The sequence below is a fragment of the Syngnathoides biaculeatus genome, chromosome 14 (genome assembly GCF_019802595.1).
Source record: "Syngnathoides biaculeatus isolate LvHL_M chromosome 14, ASM1980259v1, whole genome shotgun sequence".
NCBI classification, from domain to species: domain Eukaryota; kingdom Metazoa; phylum Chordata; class Actinopteri; order Syngnathiformes; family Syngnathidae; genus Syngnathoides; species Syngnathoides biaculeatus.
Window position 1 is genome coordinate 8,341,318 of NC_084653.1, and position 16,723 is coordinate 8,358,040.

Here is a 16,723-nt window from a genome sequence, read left to right on the forward strand (position 1 = left end):
GCAAAGGGTGCCGAGAAGTCAAGAAATGTGTACAGTTTAACGTGACAAGTTGTGCGATAATATGAGACAATGTTGATTGTGCAAATGTTGCAGGTACTCGTCAGTCAATTGTGCAAGTGGTGCAGATGCTACTCAGGAGCACAAGTAGCCAGTCTTGGTCAACGACAGATGTGGAAATACTTTAGCCTGTTAGGACTACTGCAGGGAGTGCACGAGTAATATGTAATATATAATAAAAGGCCCAACAGAAATATGACAAAAACTCAAGACAAAAAAAATTGCTGTGTGTTGCAGTTGAATTGTAGGTTAGCTGTTCAAGAAGTTAATTGCAAGAGGGGAAACTCTCTTGGAATGTCTAATCGTTTTAGGTTGCATTGTTTGGTAGCACCTACTCGAGAGAAGGCGCTGAAAGAGCTGGTGATGTGGAGGTGCTTTTTTCTTAGTTCTGGTAGCATGCAAGTCCTCAAGCGTGGGTAGGGGGTACCATCAATCCTTTCAGCAGTTTTGATTGTCTGTCAGAGTTCATCCTTTTTTTTTTTTAGCAGCACCACAGCACCATAGTGATTTGGTGACTGCTGTGTAGAACTCTCAGCAGCTCTCGTGGCAGGCCGTGCTTCCTCAGAAGCTGCAGGAAGTACATCCTCTGCTGGGCTTTTTTGAGGATCCAGTTGATGTTTGTCTTCTACTTCAGGTCCCGAGAGACTGTAATTCCCAGGAACCTGAAGGTCTTCATGGTTGACACAAGGCAGTTGGACAGTGTGAGGGGCAGCTGTGGGGATGGATGCCTCCTGAAGTCCACGACCACTTCTACAGTCTCAAGTGCATTCAGCTCCAGTTTGTGTTGACCGCACCACAGCTCCAGCTTCTCCACTTCCTGTCAATTGGCAGACTCGGCGCCGCCTTTGAAGAGGCCGATGACTGTGGTCTCATCTGCAACTTCAAGAGTTTGACAGGTGGGTGGGCTGAAGTGAAGTCATTCATGTATGGAGAGAAAAGCAGCGGGAAGAAGACACAACCTTTGGGATCCCCGGTGCTAATGGTACTCATATGCTCTTTTTACAATGGTGCCTTAAGATATGAGCAGAAGTGGGTAGAGTAGCCAAATATTGTTCCCAAGATTACTGTTATATAATGTGACTCAAGTCCAAGGAAAATAAATCCACCCATTGAACCATCCATCAATTTTCTTACGCATTTAACCTCACGTGGGAGTGCTGCAGCCTATCCCAGCTATCTTCGAGCAGGAGGCGGGGTACACCCTGAAGTTCCAGGCAAATGTAGGGTCGAAAGAAACAAGGCATTCCCACTCACATTTACACCTACGGGCAATTTAGAGTCCAATTAATTAATGTTTTGGGGCTGTGGGAGGCAATAAATAATAAATAAAATCTATAATGTAAAATAACAAATTGATCAAAACTCAGCGCCAACAAATGATCTCTTACTATATTGTTTCCACTTTTAAACAGCCAAATAAACTCACAAGACAGAGATGGCAAAAACAGGAACAAGGCAGCAGCAGATATAAAAAGCAAACAGCTATTCAAATTTGTTCTGTAAGAAAAAAAAAAATTAATCCAATCAACAATGGTAAAAAAGCTGGGTTTTAAGTGAAGATATAAAATAAGAGAGATGAGGCTTTTTTAGTGTGGAGTGGAAAAAACATTCCACAGTTTTGGAGCTGCAGAGGCAAATGCTCGTTTACTTCTAACTTGAAGCCGGGCTCTGGGCTCTGTCACGAGCACCTAGTCAGCTGACCTTGTGGGGATGTTGGGGTGCAGCAGCTCGGAGCGCTACGATGGGGCAAGGCTAGTTAAGACTTTAAAAAACAAATCAAATGAAACCGAAAGGGAACAGTGAAGCTAAAATAGGCGATATGTAGTATGGTCCTATTTTTTTGTGTGTGTGCGCCAGTTCAAAGACAAGCTGCTGTATTTTGAACCAGTTGCAGTAGAACAATGGAGGACCCGTTAATCCCCATATAGTATAGTACCTCAACAGGTTTGGCCCTGGTAAGTACTTGGATGGGAGACCGCCTGGGAATACCAGGTGCTGTAAGCTTCTCTCCTGGCTAAATGCAGATGGGTTGCGTCAGGAAGGGCATCGAGCGTAAAACTGTGCCGAACAAATATGCGTTCATCTGAGATGACACGCTGTGGCGACCCCTAACGGGACAAGCCAAAAGGAAAAGAAGAAGAAGACATTGCAGTAATCCATTTTTGTCACGGACGAGACTCGGGGGTGGACCCAAATGCACGACTCAGGTGAGAGGTAAGCAGTGCGGAATAAGCCTTTATTCGTTCCAATGTCGGTTACCAGGGAGTCAGTCCAAAAAAGCAGCAAGATCAGTAACGGCAGGCTTACGGGGGAGGTCGGGAGACAGGCGTTGGTCGGTACACGGGAGGTAGACGTCAGGAGTACGGTAGTGCGGGAACGAGGCATGAGAGGCAACGATCTAGCAGAGTCTCTGTCGTCCCCCGGGTCCTATATGTACTGGGTCTAATCGGAGGTCATGAGGCGCAGGTGTGACCCTTCCGATTAGACGGCCACGCCCAGCCCTGGCTGGAATCCAGGAGCATGACAATTTTAGTGGTCACAAAGGCATGGATTACTAATTCAAAGTGCTATTTGTGAAGGATTTGAATTTTCATAGCTGCCTTAACTATAAAAAGCTAGATACATAATTTTCAAACTTCTTCTAGCATTAATATGACCGGCGGTTTGTCCAACTCAAGTGATTTTTTTTTAAGAATTTGTGCAAATTCACTGTTTCTTCCCAGCGTCACTGACCGTGGTAGTGATTGCGGTCTGAGGCAGCGATGCAGCACAAGTACAGTTTCTTCTTAACAAATAATTCTTAAAAGTATGCTTCATTAAAACTACTCTGACAAGTAAAATCTTCCAAATGTTTCTTGCTTAAAGTAGTAAATATAGTGTGTTACTACCCATGTCTCGATACGAGTGACGCGGATTTTTTGAGAGTCGTCAACTGGCAGAGATTTTGCCTTGATTTACAAACCATTCATGCTAGTGCACAGGTGTCAAAGTCAAGGCCTGAGATGATTTTATGTGGCCCTCGAATCCAAAATATCTGCATCAACTTCCATGATTCTTGTGAAAATCTGTTCCTAAATTTCAAATTGTCACATGTCATAAATGTTAACGAGATATTACAAGCATTTTTCTATTACCAAACTTGAACAACTGTTGAAAAGCTCTTCTTCTTTTCCTTTCGGCTTGTCCCGTTAGGGGTCGCCACAGCGTGTCATCTTTTGCCATCTTAGCCTATCTCCTGCATCTTCCTTTCTAACCCCAACTGCCCTCATGTCTTCCCTCACCACATCCATAAACCTTCTCTTTGGACTTCCTCTCGGCCTTTTGCCTGGCAGCTCCATCTTCAGCACCCTTCCACCAATATACTCACTCTCTCGCCTCTGAACATGTCCAAACCAGTCTGCTCTCTGAAATCTTATCTCCAAAACATCCAACTTTGGCTGTCCCTCTAATGAGCTCATTTCTAATCCTATCCAACCTGCTCACTCCGAGTGAGCACCTCAACATCTTCATTTCTGCTACCTCCAGTTCTGCTTCGTGTTGTTTCTTCAGTGCCACCGTCTCTAATCCGTACATCATGGCCGGCCTCACCGCTGTTTTATAAACTTTGCCCTTCATCCTAGCAGAGACTCTTCTGTCACATAACACACCAGACACCTTCCCCCAGCTGTTCCAACCTGCTTGGACCCGTTTCTTCACTTCCTTACCACACTCACCATTGCTCTGGATTGTTGACCCTAAATATTTGAAGTCGTCCACCCTCGCTATCTCTTCTCCCTGTAGCCTCACTCTTCCCCCTCCACTTTTCTCATTCACGCACATATATTCTGTTTTACTTTGGCCAATCTTCATTCCTCTCCTTTCCAGTGCATGTCTCCACCTTTCTAATTGTTCCTCTGCATGCTCCCTGCTTTCACTGCATATCACAATATCATCTGCGAACATCATGGTCCAAGGGGATTCCAGTCTAACCTCATCTGTCAGCCTATCCATTACCACCGCAAACAGGAAGGGGCTCAGAGCTGATCCCCGATGCAGTCCCACCTCGACCTTAAATTCCTCTGTCACACCTAAGGCACACCTCACCATTGTTCTGCTGCCATCATACATGTCCTGTACTATTTTAACATACTTCTCTGCCACACCAGACCTACGCATGCAGTACCACAGTTCCTCTCTTGGTACTCTGTCATAGGCTTTCTCTAAATCCACAAAGACACAATGTAGCTCCTTCTGACCTTCTCTGTACTTTTCCACGAGCATCCTCAAGGCAAATAATGCATCTGTGGTACTCTTTCTAGGCATGAAACCATACTGTTGCTCGCAGATACTTACTTCTGTCCTGAGTCTAGCCTCCACTACTCTTTCCCATAACTTCATTGTGTGGCTCATCAACTTTATTCCTCTATAATTCCCACACCTCTGAACATCCCCTTTGTTCTTAAAAATGGGAACTAGAACACTTTTCCTCCATTCTTCAGGCATCTTTTCGCCCGCTAGTATTCTGTTGAATAAGTTGGTCAAAAAGTCCACAGCCATCTCTCCAAATTGCTTCCATACCTCTACCGGTATGTCATCAGGACCAACTGCCTTTCCATTTTTCATCCTTTGTAGTGCTTTTCTGACTTCCCCCTTAGTAATCATTGGCACTTCCTGGTCCTTCACACTTGCCTCTTCAACTCTTCCTTCTCTCTCATTTTATTCATTCATCAACTTCTCAAAGTATTCTTTCCATCGATTTAGCACACTACCGGCACCAGATCCTTTTCTCCTTCTTTCGTGTCCAACCTGGTGTACACGTCTTCATATGCCTCTTGTTTAGCCTTTGCCGCCTCTACCTTTGCCCTACGTTGCATCTCGATGTTCTCTTTTCGCCTCTCTTCAGTCCTCTCAGTGTCCCACTTCTTCTCTAATCTCTTTCCTTGTATGACTCCCTGTATTTTGGGGTTCCACCACCAAGTTTCCTTCTCCCCTTTCCTACCAGAAGACACACCAAGTACTCTCCTGCCTGTCTCTCTGATTACCTTGGCTGTCGTAGTCCAGTTTTGCGGGAGCTTCTGCTGTCCATCGAGAGCCTGTCTCACCTCTTTACGAAAGGCCGGACAACATTCTTCCTTTCTCAGCTTCCACCACATGGTTCTCTGCTCTACCCTTGTCTTCTTAATCTTCCTACCCACCACCAGAGTCATCCTACACACCACCATCCTATGCTGTCGAGCTACACTCTCCCCTACCACTACTTTACAGTCAGTAACCTCCTTCAGATTACATCGTCTGCACAAAATATAATCCACCTGCGTGCTTCTACCTACGCTCTTGTAGGTCACTATTTGTTCCTCCCTCTTCTGGAAATAAGTGTTCACTACAGCCATCTTCATCCTTTTTGCAAAGTCCACCACCATCTGTCCCTCAAAGATCCTTTCCTGGATGCCGTACTTACCCATCACTTATTCATTGCCCCTGTTTCCTTTACCAATATGTCTATTACAATCTGCACCAATCACAACTCTATCGCTGTCTGGGATGCTCAGAACGACTTCATCTAGTTCCATCCAGAATTTCTCTTTCAACTCTAGGTCACATCCTACCTGTGGGGCATAGCTGCTAACCACATTATACATAGCACCCTCGATTTCAAATGTTAGTCTCATCACTCGATCTGATACTCTTTTCACCTCAAAGACATTTTTAGCCAGCTCTTCCTTTAAAATAACCCCTACTCCATTTCTCTTCCCATCTACTCTGTGGTAGAATAATTCAAACCCTGCTCCTAAACTTCTAGCCTTACTACCTTTCCATCTGCTCTTGGATGCACAGTATATCAACCTTTCTCCTAATCATGTCAACCAACTCCTGAGCTTTTCCTGTCATAGTCCCAACATTCAAAGTCCCTACACTCAGTTGTAGGCTCTGTGCATTCCTCTTTTTCTTCTGACGATGGATCCGGTTTCCTCCTCTTCTTTGTCTTCGACCCACAGTAGCTGAATTTCCACCGACGCCCTGTAGGTTAGCAGTGCCGGGGGCGGGCGTTGTTAACCCGGGCCACGACCGATCCGGTATGGGATTCTTTAGATGAACGCTCATATTTGTTTGGCACAGTTTTTACGCCAGATGCCCTTCCTGACGCAACCCTCTGCATTTATCCGGGCTTGGGACTGGCCTACCGATTGCACTGGTTTGTGCCCCCATAGGGCTGCATTAACTGTTGAAAAGCTCACTACCCTCAATTTCTGATTCCAAAACTAGTTCAAAAATTTTGTGTGTAAATATGATGAGGCGATTAAAGATTTTTATGGTTTCACAGTCATAACAGCCCTCTGAGGGAAACTGTAACAACAATGTGGCTCGGGACAAAAATGAGTTTGACACCCTTGCGCTGGTGGGATGTGGAGGATTCACACAAAAGCAGAATTGAAGGTCTTGTGGGGGTAAAAATGTTGTTCCTGTATTTGTTTAACACTATCACCACCTCCATAGCTACCAAACTGTCACACCTATAGTATTTAGCTCACTGTCGACTAACCAACCAAACAAAACAACCTCAGTCTCCCTCTCTGCTAATCTGCCACATGGAGCTAATTGGCACTAACAGGATTGACTGTAATAGTCTCTTTGTGACCAGGTTTAGTGTTTTAGTGGCAAAATATTTGATTTGTGTAAAAATAACCACTTTCCTGGACAAATATATCTTTTTCAAGACATCGTGTAGCATTGTGTATGGGATTGAAAGATTTTTGACAAAATGTTGGCATTTTTATGTGGGGCTTTTGTCATCAACATTGTTTGGGGGGCACATATATCGCACTTCCAAGGGTATGTATTTCCACATATATTATGTATGGTAATTTTAATCGATTGTTCAGTATGACTTTTTTATTAAAGGTCTTTTGTTGGCAAAGGTTTGACCCCGGGACAGGTCATTTGTGAAGCCTCCTGGCATTCAGATTAGCACCGGTGGCTACTTTGCTGACGACATCATCACAAAGCTCCCCCAGAGGCTCAGCATGCGTCCTCCTGTCACTCACTTCACTGTCCATGTCACTTGCCATCGGGAAGACAAGCTGAGCACTGCACAGACGCGTGAGTGATGTTAGCTTTAGTATGTTTAGCATATTTGTTATGTGATCATATTTGTGTTGAAACACCAACAGTGTACAGAGAGCTCCACGGGACCAGTAGAAGTATGTGTAGCATAGTTGTAATCCTGGCAAAGTCGTCATACCAGTGGTACATATCATATGTATTTTATGCTAGTTGGAATATGCGTAGCATAGTAGCAGTAATAGTCGAAATACCAGATGCAGTTGCACCAGAAGCAATACATGCAGCAATAATAGTAGCGCTTGTACTACAACAGACAAGTAGCAATATGTGTGGCATAGTAGCAGTAGTAATACATGTAGCATGGTAGTTGTTTTTTCCTGTAGTAATACATGTAATAAACCAGTAATACACATGTTGCACAGTAACAGTAACAGTAGTTATACATGTAAGATAGTAGTAGTATTACCGGTAGTAATACATGTAGCACAGTTGTGTTAATTCCTGTAGTAATGCACATGGAATACCAGTCGTAAAACATGTAGCATTCTAGTACTAGTGCCAGTAGGCGGACTACATGAAGCAAACTAGTAACACTGTCTAGCAGTCCCGGTAGTAATATGCGTAGCATGCCACTATTAATACTTTTTAGTAATAGTAGTTGTAATGAGGCCCCGTAGCTCAGTGGTTAGAGCACTGGTTTGGTAAACCAGTGGTTGTGGGTTCATATCCCACTGGGGCCTCCACTCCCTGAGAAGGGTTGCGTCAGGAAGGGCATCCGGCGTAAAAATTGTGCCAAACATATATGTGCGTTCATCTGAGATGACACGCTGTGGCGACCCCAAAAGGGACAAGCCAAAAGAAACTTACTTTAGTAGTAGTAATACCACCATTGTCCTAACAAGTTGTTGTTAGCATGTTATCATTAGGTTATTGCTTAAAATGTTCTGTTTTAATCGTGATGTCATTTGTCAAACTATTGCCTTTTGCTTAGCAGCAGCTGTGCTCGTAGGCTAATCCAATCACAGCAAAGGTTTGGCGCTAATTGACTGACCTCAATAGCTGATTGGCAGACGGATCGCCATGCCAACAGTCAAGGGCAGGAAGAGGAAGTCTAGGAAAGAAGTCAACGATGGCAATGGTGAAGGTCTGTCATTTACTGCTACTCTGATACATGAACCACAGTTAGTCCAACTGGTATGCTACAAGTATTATTTCACACCTACTACTCCCGGTATTACCTCCACAGTGCTACACATATTCGTGGTGGGATGGCACATGTACTAATACCACTACTACTGGTACTGCTACAAAACCCCTTATTAGTGGTACAGTTTCTATACTATACACATTACTTCTGGCAATACCACATGATACAAATAAACATATTACAACTGGTACTACAACTATGCTATACATATGAATGGTGGTATTATACGTATACTGCTACTATATGAAATTTGTTAGTAGTGGTCTGATGTGTAATGCTACTGTATTACATATATTACTACTCTCACTACTACTACTACTACTATGCTACAAATATTAGTGGTGGTATACGGGTACTGCTATTCTGCTACATGTATTTCTATGTGTATGCTACATGTACTACTATTGATGCTATTAACATGCTATATCCTGGTACTATTACTATATTACACATATTACTACTGTGTGCTACAGGTATAACTCACGGTAATAATACCATACTACGCATATTAGTGGGTGTATGCTACAAATTGTGCATAGTATTACAATTGATTCTTCTCCTATGGTACTATTGGTATATTACGTGGACTGCTACTACAGTATTACTACTATGCTACCTTCATTACTACTGGTATGCCATGTGTAGTACAGCTGCTAGTACTTCTGCTATGCTACATGTATCAATAATGTTAATCATAGTACTATTACCCAACACGTATAACTACATGCACTGCTGCTATACTACTACAGTTTACGACAAGATGCAAATTTAAGTTATATGATCAGCAGTCCTCTATGACATCACAATGACATTATTGTCATTCAGTGGTTTGCATGGAGGTGGAGAATGAGGAATTGACCAATCAGAGAAGAGAAGCCGCCACGCCGCATTTCCAGGATGGGGCGGCGCCACAGAAGAAGAAGAAGAAGAAGAGGATGCCAACAAGTGGTTAGTCCTAATTCAGCATTTCCCATCCATCCAATGTCCAAGATGCTTAACCTCACGAGGGTCGCAGGACTGCTGGAGCCAATCCCTGCTAAAATTGGGCGAAAGGCGGACTACATCCTGAACTGGTCCCTAGTCATGAATTTTTATTCAATGTGTATTGCGTTTTTGATGTCAAAGTAACTATTTGGTGGCAAAATATGGCCTTTTCATCACCTTCAGATCTACGGTTCCAACTCTGGTGCGCCTCCTCCGCAGGAGCAAAAATGTAAAATGTTCAATCTGTCAAATTTTGTTGTTACGGTTTCAGATCAGCAGGTGGAGCGTGCTGACACGCCAAACGGCAATACGGGAGAAGCCGCGGTGGACGAGGAAGAAGCCACTGTCGCTGTCTGCAGAAAGACCAAAAGAAAGAGGTTTGAATTCAAATCCTCTCATTTGTTGATTTCTTTAAGTATTCAGTCGGTAGTGTTGTATCGTCATGTTGTGCAGGAAGGCCAAGGCCACGGAGCCTCACAGCGACGACCTCGGAGCCGAAGATGACGACATTGTGATGGATGCCCCCTCACCCATTCCCCAGCATTCCTTGTTCTCCGCCCCCCAAGGACATAGTCAATCTGTTGGCAGAGTCTTTGTGGAGCGAAACAGTGAGTTGGAAAACCTGGAATCATACTCTTTACATTGCTCCATTTTTTTTATTAAGTACTACATTATACTTGTTTTCCTTATAAAAAAAAGATATACATTACAAAAAAATGTGTTGAAGTTTTTGTTTTAGCAGGCTGGAATGGATTAATGGCATTTCAATACATTTTAATGGGGATAAATGCTTTAAGATACAGACATTTTGAGTTACAAGCATGTTCACAGAACACCTTTAAGTCATATCTCGAGGCACTTTTGTGCAATAGAGGAAAAATATATTTCATCCCTCACTGATTTTGTAAATTCACCCACTGACAAAGAGCGGTCTTATTATTATTATTGTTATTATTTCCTCCATTGTTTTTTACCTTAAGGCTACACAAGTTGTTGAAGGGCTAACAATGTTGCTTACCTTTAACACACACAAAAAATCATCATATATATTATCTGATAACAAAATGCGATCGTTAACCACAAACATTTAAATTTTACGAAACAGTACTTTCGTCCCAAAACGTATGTATTGAGTAATATAATTGCCCAGGAAAATGCAATACTCTTCTGTACCATTCAAACAACATATTTGCTCACAAAAAGGCTAAATTGGACTCCAAAAAGAAAACACCACAGACACACAAAAAATAACAAAAATTATGCATTTGGCCACTAGGATGTATGCATGTATTTATTCACAAAAGCAAAGCAAAGCATAGCAAAGCAAATTTATTTGTGTAGCGCATTTCATACACAAGGTTACTCAGTGTGCTTTACATGATTGAAGGCATTTGAAAACAAAGAGATAAAACATTTAACATGGCAGAAAAACAATACAAATGACAAACAAAATATTAAAACAGACAATTAACACTGCATACAGTGCAAGTAATAAGATCAAAAAGTGGATATATTCTACAAAGCATGAGAAAAAAGAAGAGTTTTCAACCTGGATTTAGAAACATTCACCCCTGGGACTGACCTCACCTCTGTTGGGAACTTATTCCATTTGTGTGCAGCATAATAGCTAAATGCTGCTTCACCATGTTTGCTTAAATGCTGCTTCACCATGTTTGCTTTGGACTCTGCGCTCCACTATTTTACCTGAGTCAGTCGATCTCAGAGCTCTATTTGGTTTGTATTCCGTAAGCATTTCTTTCATGTATTGAGGACCTAAATCATTTAGTGACTTACAGACCAGTAGCAGAACTTTAAAATCTATTCTAAGGCTGACTGGAAGCCAGTGCAAGGACTTTAGGATTGGAGTTATATGCTCTGACCGCTTAGTTCTGGTCACAATTCTGAATTAGCTGCAGCTGTTTAATAGAGACTGTGTCATCTGCATAGCTATGGTAGTTAAAATTAAAGTGTTGAAGAATGTGACCCAAGGGTAGCATACACAGGCTGAACAGGAAAGGTCCAAGGACTGACCCTTGTGGGACCCCATAGGACATTGCCATTCACTGAGACCGAGTACCTCCAATGGTCATAAAGTAGTTCTCTTCCTCCAGCTAGGACCTAAACCATTCAAGGACCGTTCCATTTAGTCCTATCCACATTTCCAACCTGTTTAGCAGTATATTGTGATCTACCATATCAAAAGCTATGCTGAGATCCAACAAGACTAAAGTTGACACCTTTCCTGAGTCAGTATTCAACCTAATATCATTTAGCACTTTGATAAGAGCCGATTCTCTATTGTGATGAGTTCGGAAACCTGATTAAAATTTGTCAAAAAGTCCATTTAAATTCAAGAAATTGATGAGTTGATTAAAAATAACTTCCTCAAGAATCTTGCCGATGAACAGGAGATTTGAAATGGGTCTATATGCAATGCAATAGGTGAACACAAAATTTTATATTTTTACACAAAAATGCTTTACTTTGCCCCAAAACTGCTATGTTGTTTTCAAAAATTATGTATTTGTCCAGTTTTCTCATTAAAACATGATATTTGCTCACAAAAAGGCTCAATTATGCTATGGAAATTTTGTAATTGTTTAGGAAAAGCCTGTATGGTTGTGTGCTACCATTCAAGTGCTAGATTTTTTTTTAATATAGACATATTATTTTCCTTTATAAATGTAATATTTTATACCATTTACTCCCAAAAAGACAACACCAGGCCAGCAAAACTGTAATTTTTGACTTTTAAAGTCCATTTTGTAATATTAAAATGATGCACGATTGGTTACAGAGCCTAGTTTCCCCATGTAAGTGTGATTTTAAAAAAATGATTACCCTCAAATTTGTTCAGAAAAAAAATTATATGTGTGCATGTAGGGCGTTTCCAGGCAGAGCGAGTGGAGCAGTTCCGACATCCGGAGCAGGTGGACGACTACATGGAGCCCAGACAGATGACGTGGACCACCAGAGACGTGGCCATAAAGGTCCACAGCTGTTTCAGGTCTGCGAGTCCTATCATTGAGTCAATTCATTGAGTCTTATAATCGAGTCGAGTCATTCAGTCTCAGCCTTGAGTTGTACCCCTTGAGTTGTTTCTAGGAGTTGTGTCACTGAATCATATCAGTGAGTCATTGCATTGTGTGTTATGAATGAGTTGTACAATCAAGACATGTCATTGAGTTTTTGAGTTGCATCAGTGAGTCTTACCAAGTCATATTATCAAGTTGTGTCCTAAGGTTGTATCATTGAGTCACAAAATCGTCGGTGTCATCGAGTCGTATTATTGCATCAGGTGAATAGTATTGGCGTATGATTATAACTGTGTCACTTTATTTTTGATGATCGTGTCTTTTTCTTTGGTGGCGTCCCTGCGGTCCGACTGCAGGGTTGTGGGCCTTTTCTGCCACGGCTTCCTGTCTGGTTACGCCGTGTGGAACACGAGTGTCGTGTACGTGCTTGCCGGCGAGCACGCGTCCACGCTGGCCAACCTCCTGCAGCAATATCACTCTCTGGCCTACAGCGCACAGTCGCTGCTCTACCTGCTGCTCGCCATCAGCACCGTGTCCGCCTTCGACCGGTACGTACGCAGCTTCCTGGTTCCTGTCCCGTCCAGGCTCATCTGATTTTTGGTCTTGGGCGGGATGCAGAGTGAACCTGGCCAAAGCCTCAATGGCCCTGAGGGGCTTCGTCACGTTGGATCCGGCCGCTGTCGCCTCCTTCTGTAAGTCAAACACATCAAACTTGTGTTCAAAGTTCAAAAGCCCAAAATTGAGACACCTGTTATTGATTTTTATTTGCAAAGCATACAGTCAAGAGCTTCCACTTCAGTGTCACTTGAGAGTTAGGGGAAACATTTTGCACTTTTTTGTTTTTGAAGAAAATTATTTTCTTGAAGTTACCTGGGTTTGTGATGAAATGATATCAAAAGACCTCTTAGAAGGCCCTGATCGATAAAAGTTTCTTCTCCCCATTTTAGCCTCTTAATTGCTTAAGATAAATTCACTTTGGACACCCGCAAAATATGTGAGCTTCAAGCATTTTGGAATTTGAAAATGATGAAGAACAGCACTGTTATGCCAAAATGCAACATTTTTTGTGAGCAACTTACATTTTTGTGGACAAATTTACTATTTTGAGGCAAAGATTAGCATAATACTGTATTTACCTGGGAAAGGAGCTCATTGAAGTATAAATTTAATGAAGTCTTTAGATCTATTGGTCCTATTGTAGTCTTTTTGTGAACAAATATTACATTTAATGACAAAATATTACGTTACCATAGGAATATACTCATTCCCTTCCAAGTAAACTGTACTACATTAAGAAAAATGTGTTCTTTTGTATTAAAATTTTGCATTTTGTGTGCTAAAATAGAACTTTTATGGTCAGTTTTGCATTTTTGTGCACAAATAACACACTTTTGTAACCAAGTGTACACTTAAAAGTTTGAAGGCATTTTTGTGTCTTTTTGAACTTTTGTGCCCACTTGTTTTGTCATTTTTGTGTTGATATATTGTACGCATGGCGGCACGGTGGAGCAGCTGGTAAAGCGTTGGCCTCACAGTTCTGAGGACCTGGGGTCAATCCCAACCCCGCCTGTGTGGAGTTTGCATGTTCTCCCTGTGCCTGCGTGGGATTTCTCCGGGCATTCTGGTTTCCTCCCACATCCTAAAAACATGTAACGTTAATTAGACACTCTAAATTGCACCGAGGTGTGATTGTGAGTGTGGCTGTTTGTCTCTGTGTGCCCTGCGATTGGCTGGCATGTTGACAGCTGGGATAGGCTCCAGCACTCCCCCTGACCCTCGTGAGGCGAAGCGACAAAGAAAATGGATGGATGGATACAGTACGTATATTGTTCTGCGGGTTAAGTAAACTGATTTAAAGTGCCCAAAAAGCGTTTTTGTGCACAAATATTGTACTTATGTCACCAATTATGCCACATGAAAATAAAATATTGGAATAAAATTACAAATTGTTGAAGTGCCTCTGCGTGAATTTGCCTTCATTTTTAGTGAAAGGATTTAGCACTCTAACACCTTTTGTGAACACAGTGTTTTCAATGTAAAAATCCCACTTTTACATACAGGTGCATAGCTTTCCTGGCCAAATATGTCATTTTTGTCTTTTCAGGGGTGAAGTCATCAAATGAGCATGGCTGTTGCGCTTCATTTGCTCTTCTGTTGTACTTTCAGTGTACTTCATAGCATTGATCCTGTCCCTCAGTCAGCAGATGACGAGCGATCGCATCCACCTGTACCCCACCGCCAACAACACTCTGTGGTGAGAACTTCAAAAATGTGTCGATGTTACAGTGCAGCATGTTATGATCTAATGAATAATCAACATTCTCCAGGCCTCCTGGCTCTGAGGAGCAGATCTTGCGACCGTGGATGGTGGTCAACCTGGTGGTGGCGCTGCTGGTGGGCCTGGCATGGGCCGTCATTTCTACACGACCGGGTGTCGACCACACGGAAGGTACACTCAAATGGACATTTCGCTGTAATAGCTATGAAAAAAAAACACCCCCATACAGCAGTTTAATGAATATTTACAAAATTGGGGGGACGTGTTGATCGTGAGAAGACACACTAAAGCAGGGGTCAGGAACTTTTTAGGCTGAGAGAGCCATAAACGGCAAATATTTTAAAATGTAATTCCAAAAGAGCCATACAATATTTTTAAAACCAAACACAAAAGTATTTGTGCATTTTATCTAAGACCAACACTTTAAGAGTACAATAAGTCTCTAAATTAATTTAAATAACATGATGCTGTTGCCAACCTATGATGACAAAAGTACTTTTTACCATTAATGCGACTTCTTTGCTGATGGCTTTGTCTCTTTCATACGTCATTAAATTAAACTTCATACAGCCTATGAAACATCCATCCGTTATTCGTGAGCGTAGGTTGGTCTTAATGTTTTTTTTTAAATGTGTGAGAGACTTTTCTTATGCATAGGTATAATCAAACATTGTCAGTACAGCAATACTCACACGCCGCAGTGTGTGGTTTGTGACGGGAAGTGCGTTCCAAGTTTTCACAATCAGCTGGTCTGCAGGTTGAATTTTTGTCATTTCTCTCCACTTATGTGCACTCACCAACAAATGTAAAAAAATTCCGGTGGTAGGCGCATAATAAACGCTGTCATTATAAACCACATTGATGTGGTGCGTAAGGACTGTAACATTTGTAATTATGAGTGTACCCCTTTTAGAGCGGAGGGGGGCAGTGGAAGGTAAACTAGGAAGAAGAGTGTGTGGTGCAGCAGGTCATTGTTAGAGCATGTTACATGTGCTGCCAAAATGTTCGACAAAAAAATGGACATCAGGCTGACGTCAGAGTGATGTTGTTTTTTTTTTGGGGGGGGGGCACACCGTCACGCGATCGACCAAAACTGTCGATCGCGATGAACACATTGAGCACCCATGCTGTATACAGTATGTTGTTATGAAGGCTCTGCAAGCCATATGCAACCACCAAAAGTGCCAAGTATGGCTCGCCAGCCATAAGTGCCCAACCCCTGGACTCAAGTCTAATGGACCGACCCTTGGTCATTATTGCACAGGAACTCAGCCAATTTGGTTTATAGCCATCCTTCTGGAACAAATTCCAGGGACCACATCACCTTGAAAATTACGATTGTTTTAATTTAACATATTTAGAATAATAGTGGAATGGTGTACAACTGGTGAACACATCCATCTTGCAGTTCATAGGACAGGGTTCGACTCTGGCCTCGTCTGTGGGTTTTCTCCGGGTACTCCGGTTTCCTCCCACATCCCGAAAACATGCATAGTAGGTTAATTGAAGACTTCAAAGTGTCCATAGATGTAAATGTGAGTACAAATGGTTGTTTGTTTCCATGTGCCCTGCAATTGGATGGCAACAGGGATGTACCCCGCCTCCTACCCAAAGATACCTGGGAAAGGCTCCAGTACTCCCACGACCCTTGTGAGGATAACTGGCTCAGGAAAAACAATCTTTTTTTTTTGTCCCCCTTCTTTGCAGAATTCTTGATGTCCATGGAAGTTGAGTCTTATCCCAGAAGCGAGGAGAACATGGACATTCCAGCTTGAAACCATGTCTGAAATCACAACATTACTGTATTTATATTTTCAAATATTTTTTTACAAGTCTTCTGCAATTTTTTTGGGTGTTCTTGTGATTTTGTGAATGTGGAAAAATAAACTAAGAGTCAAATTGCTGTGTGGTGCTTTTGCAACTTTTAAGCATGAAGTGGTGCTGCTTCCCCCTAAATCCAATAAATAGATAGTACAGTACATGAGTAGCTCACCTAATTAAGTCACATAGTAAGGCTTTGTTTTAGGTTACTATATTTGACTTAAAACTGCAAAAACTGTAATGTTTGATTTTATTTGTATTGTCATTTGTATCATTACAAAATAGGAATTGTGTAATTGT

The 16,723-nt window shown here is 42.1% G+C and overlaps 1 protein-coding gene and 1 non-coding gene across 3 annotated transcripts; both read left to right on the top strand.

The window, feature by feature from the left end:
• Nucleotides 1-7,765: 7,765 nt before the first annotated feature.
• On the top strand, nt 7,766-7,838 carry trnat-ggu (transfer RNA threonine (anticodon GGU)). Its single transcript has one exon. It is a non-coding gene; the product is annotated as a tRNA-Thr (tRNA).
• Nucleotides 7,839-8,178: 340 nt separating this feature from the next.
• Nucleotides 8,179-16,377, top strand: tmem237a (transmembrane protein 237a). 2 transcript variants are annotated; one of them, XM_061841722.1, is made up of 10 exons: nt 8,179-8,242; nt 9,131-9,253; nt 9,561-9,666; nt 9,743-9,897; nt 12,173-12,296; nt 12,681-12,872; nt 12,943-13,016; nt 14,491-14,578; nt 14,652-14,773; nt 16,310-16,377. In XM_061841722.1, exons 1-10 carry the CDS (start codon nt 8,179-8,181, stop codon nt 16,375-16,377), a joined length of 1,116 nt encoding a protein of 371 aa, XP_061697706.1. The 2 variants fall into 2 exon arrangements, with proteins under 2 accessions (XP_061697706.1, XP_061697707.1); XM_061841723.1 differs by having other exon boundaries at nt 8,223-8,292.
• Nucleotides 16,378-16,723: the final 346 nt, after the last annotated feature.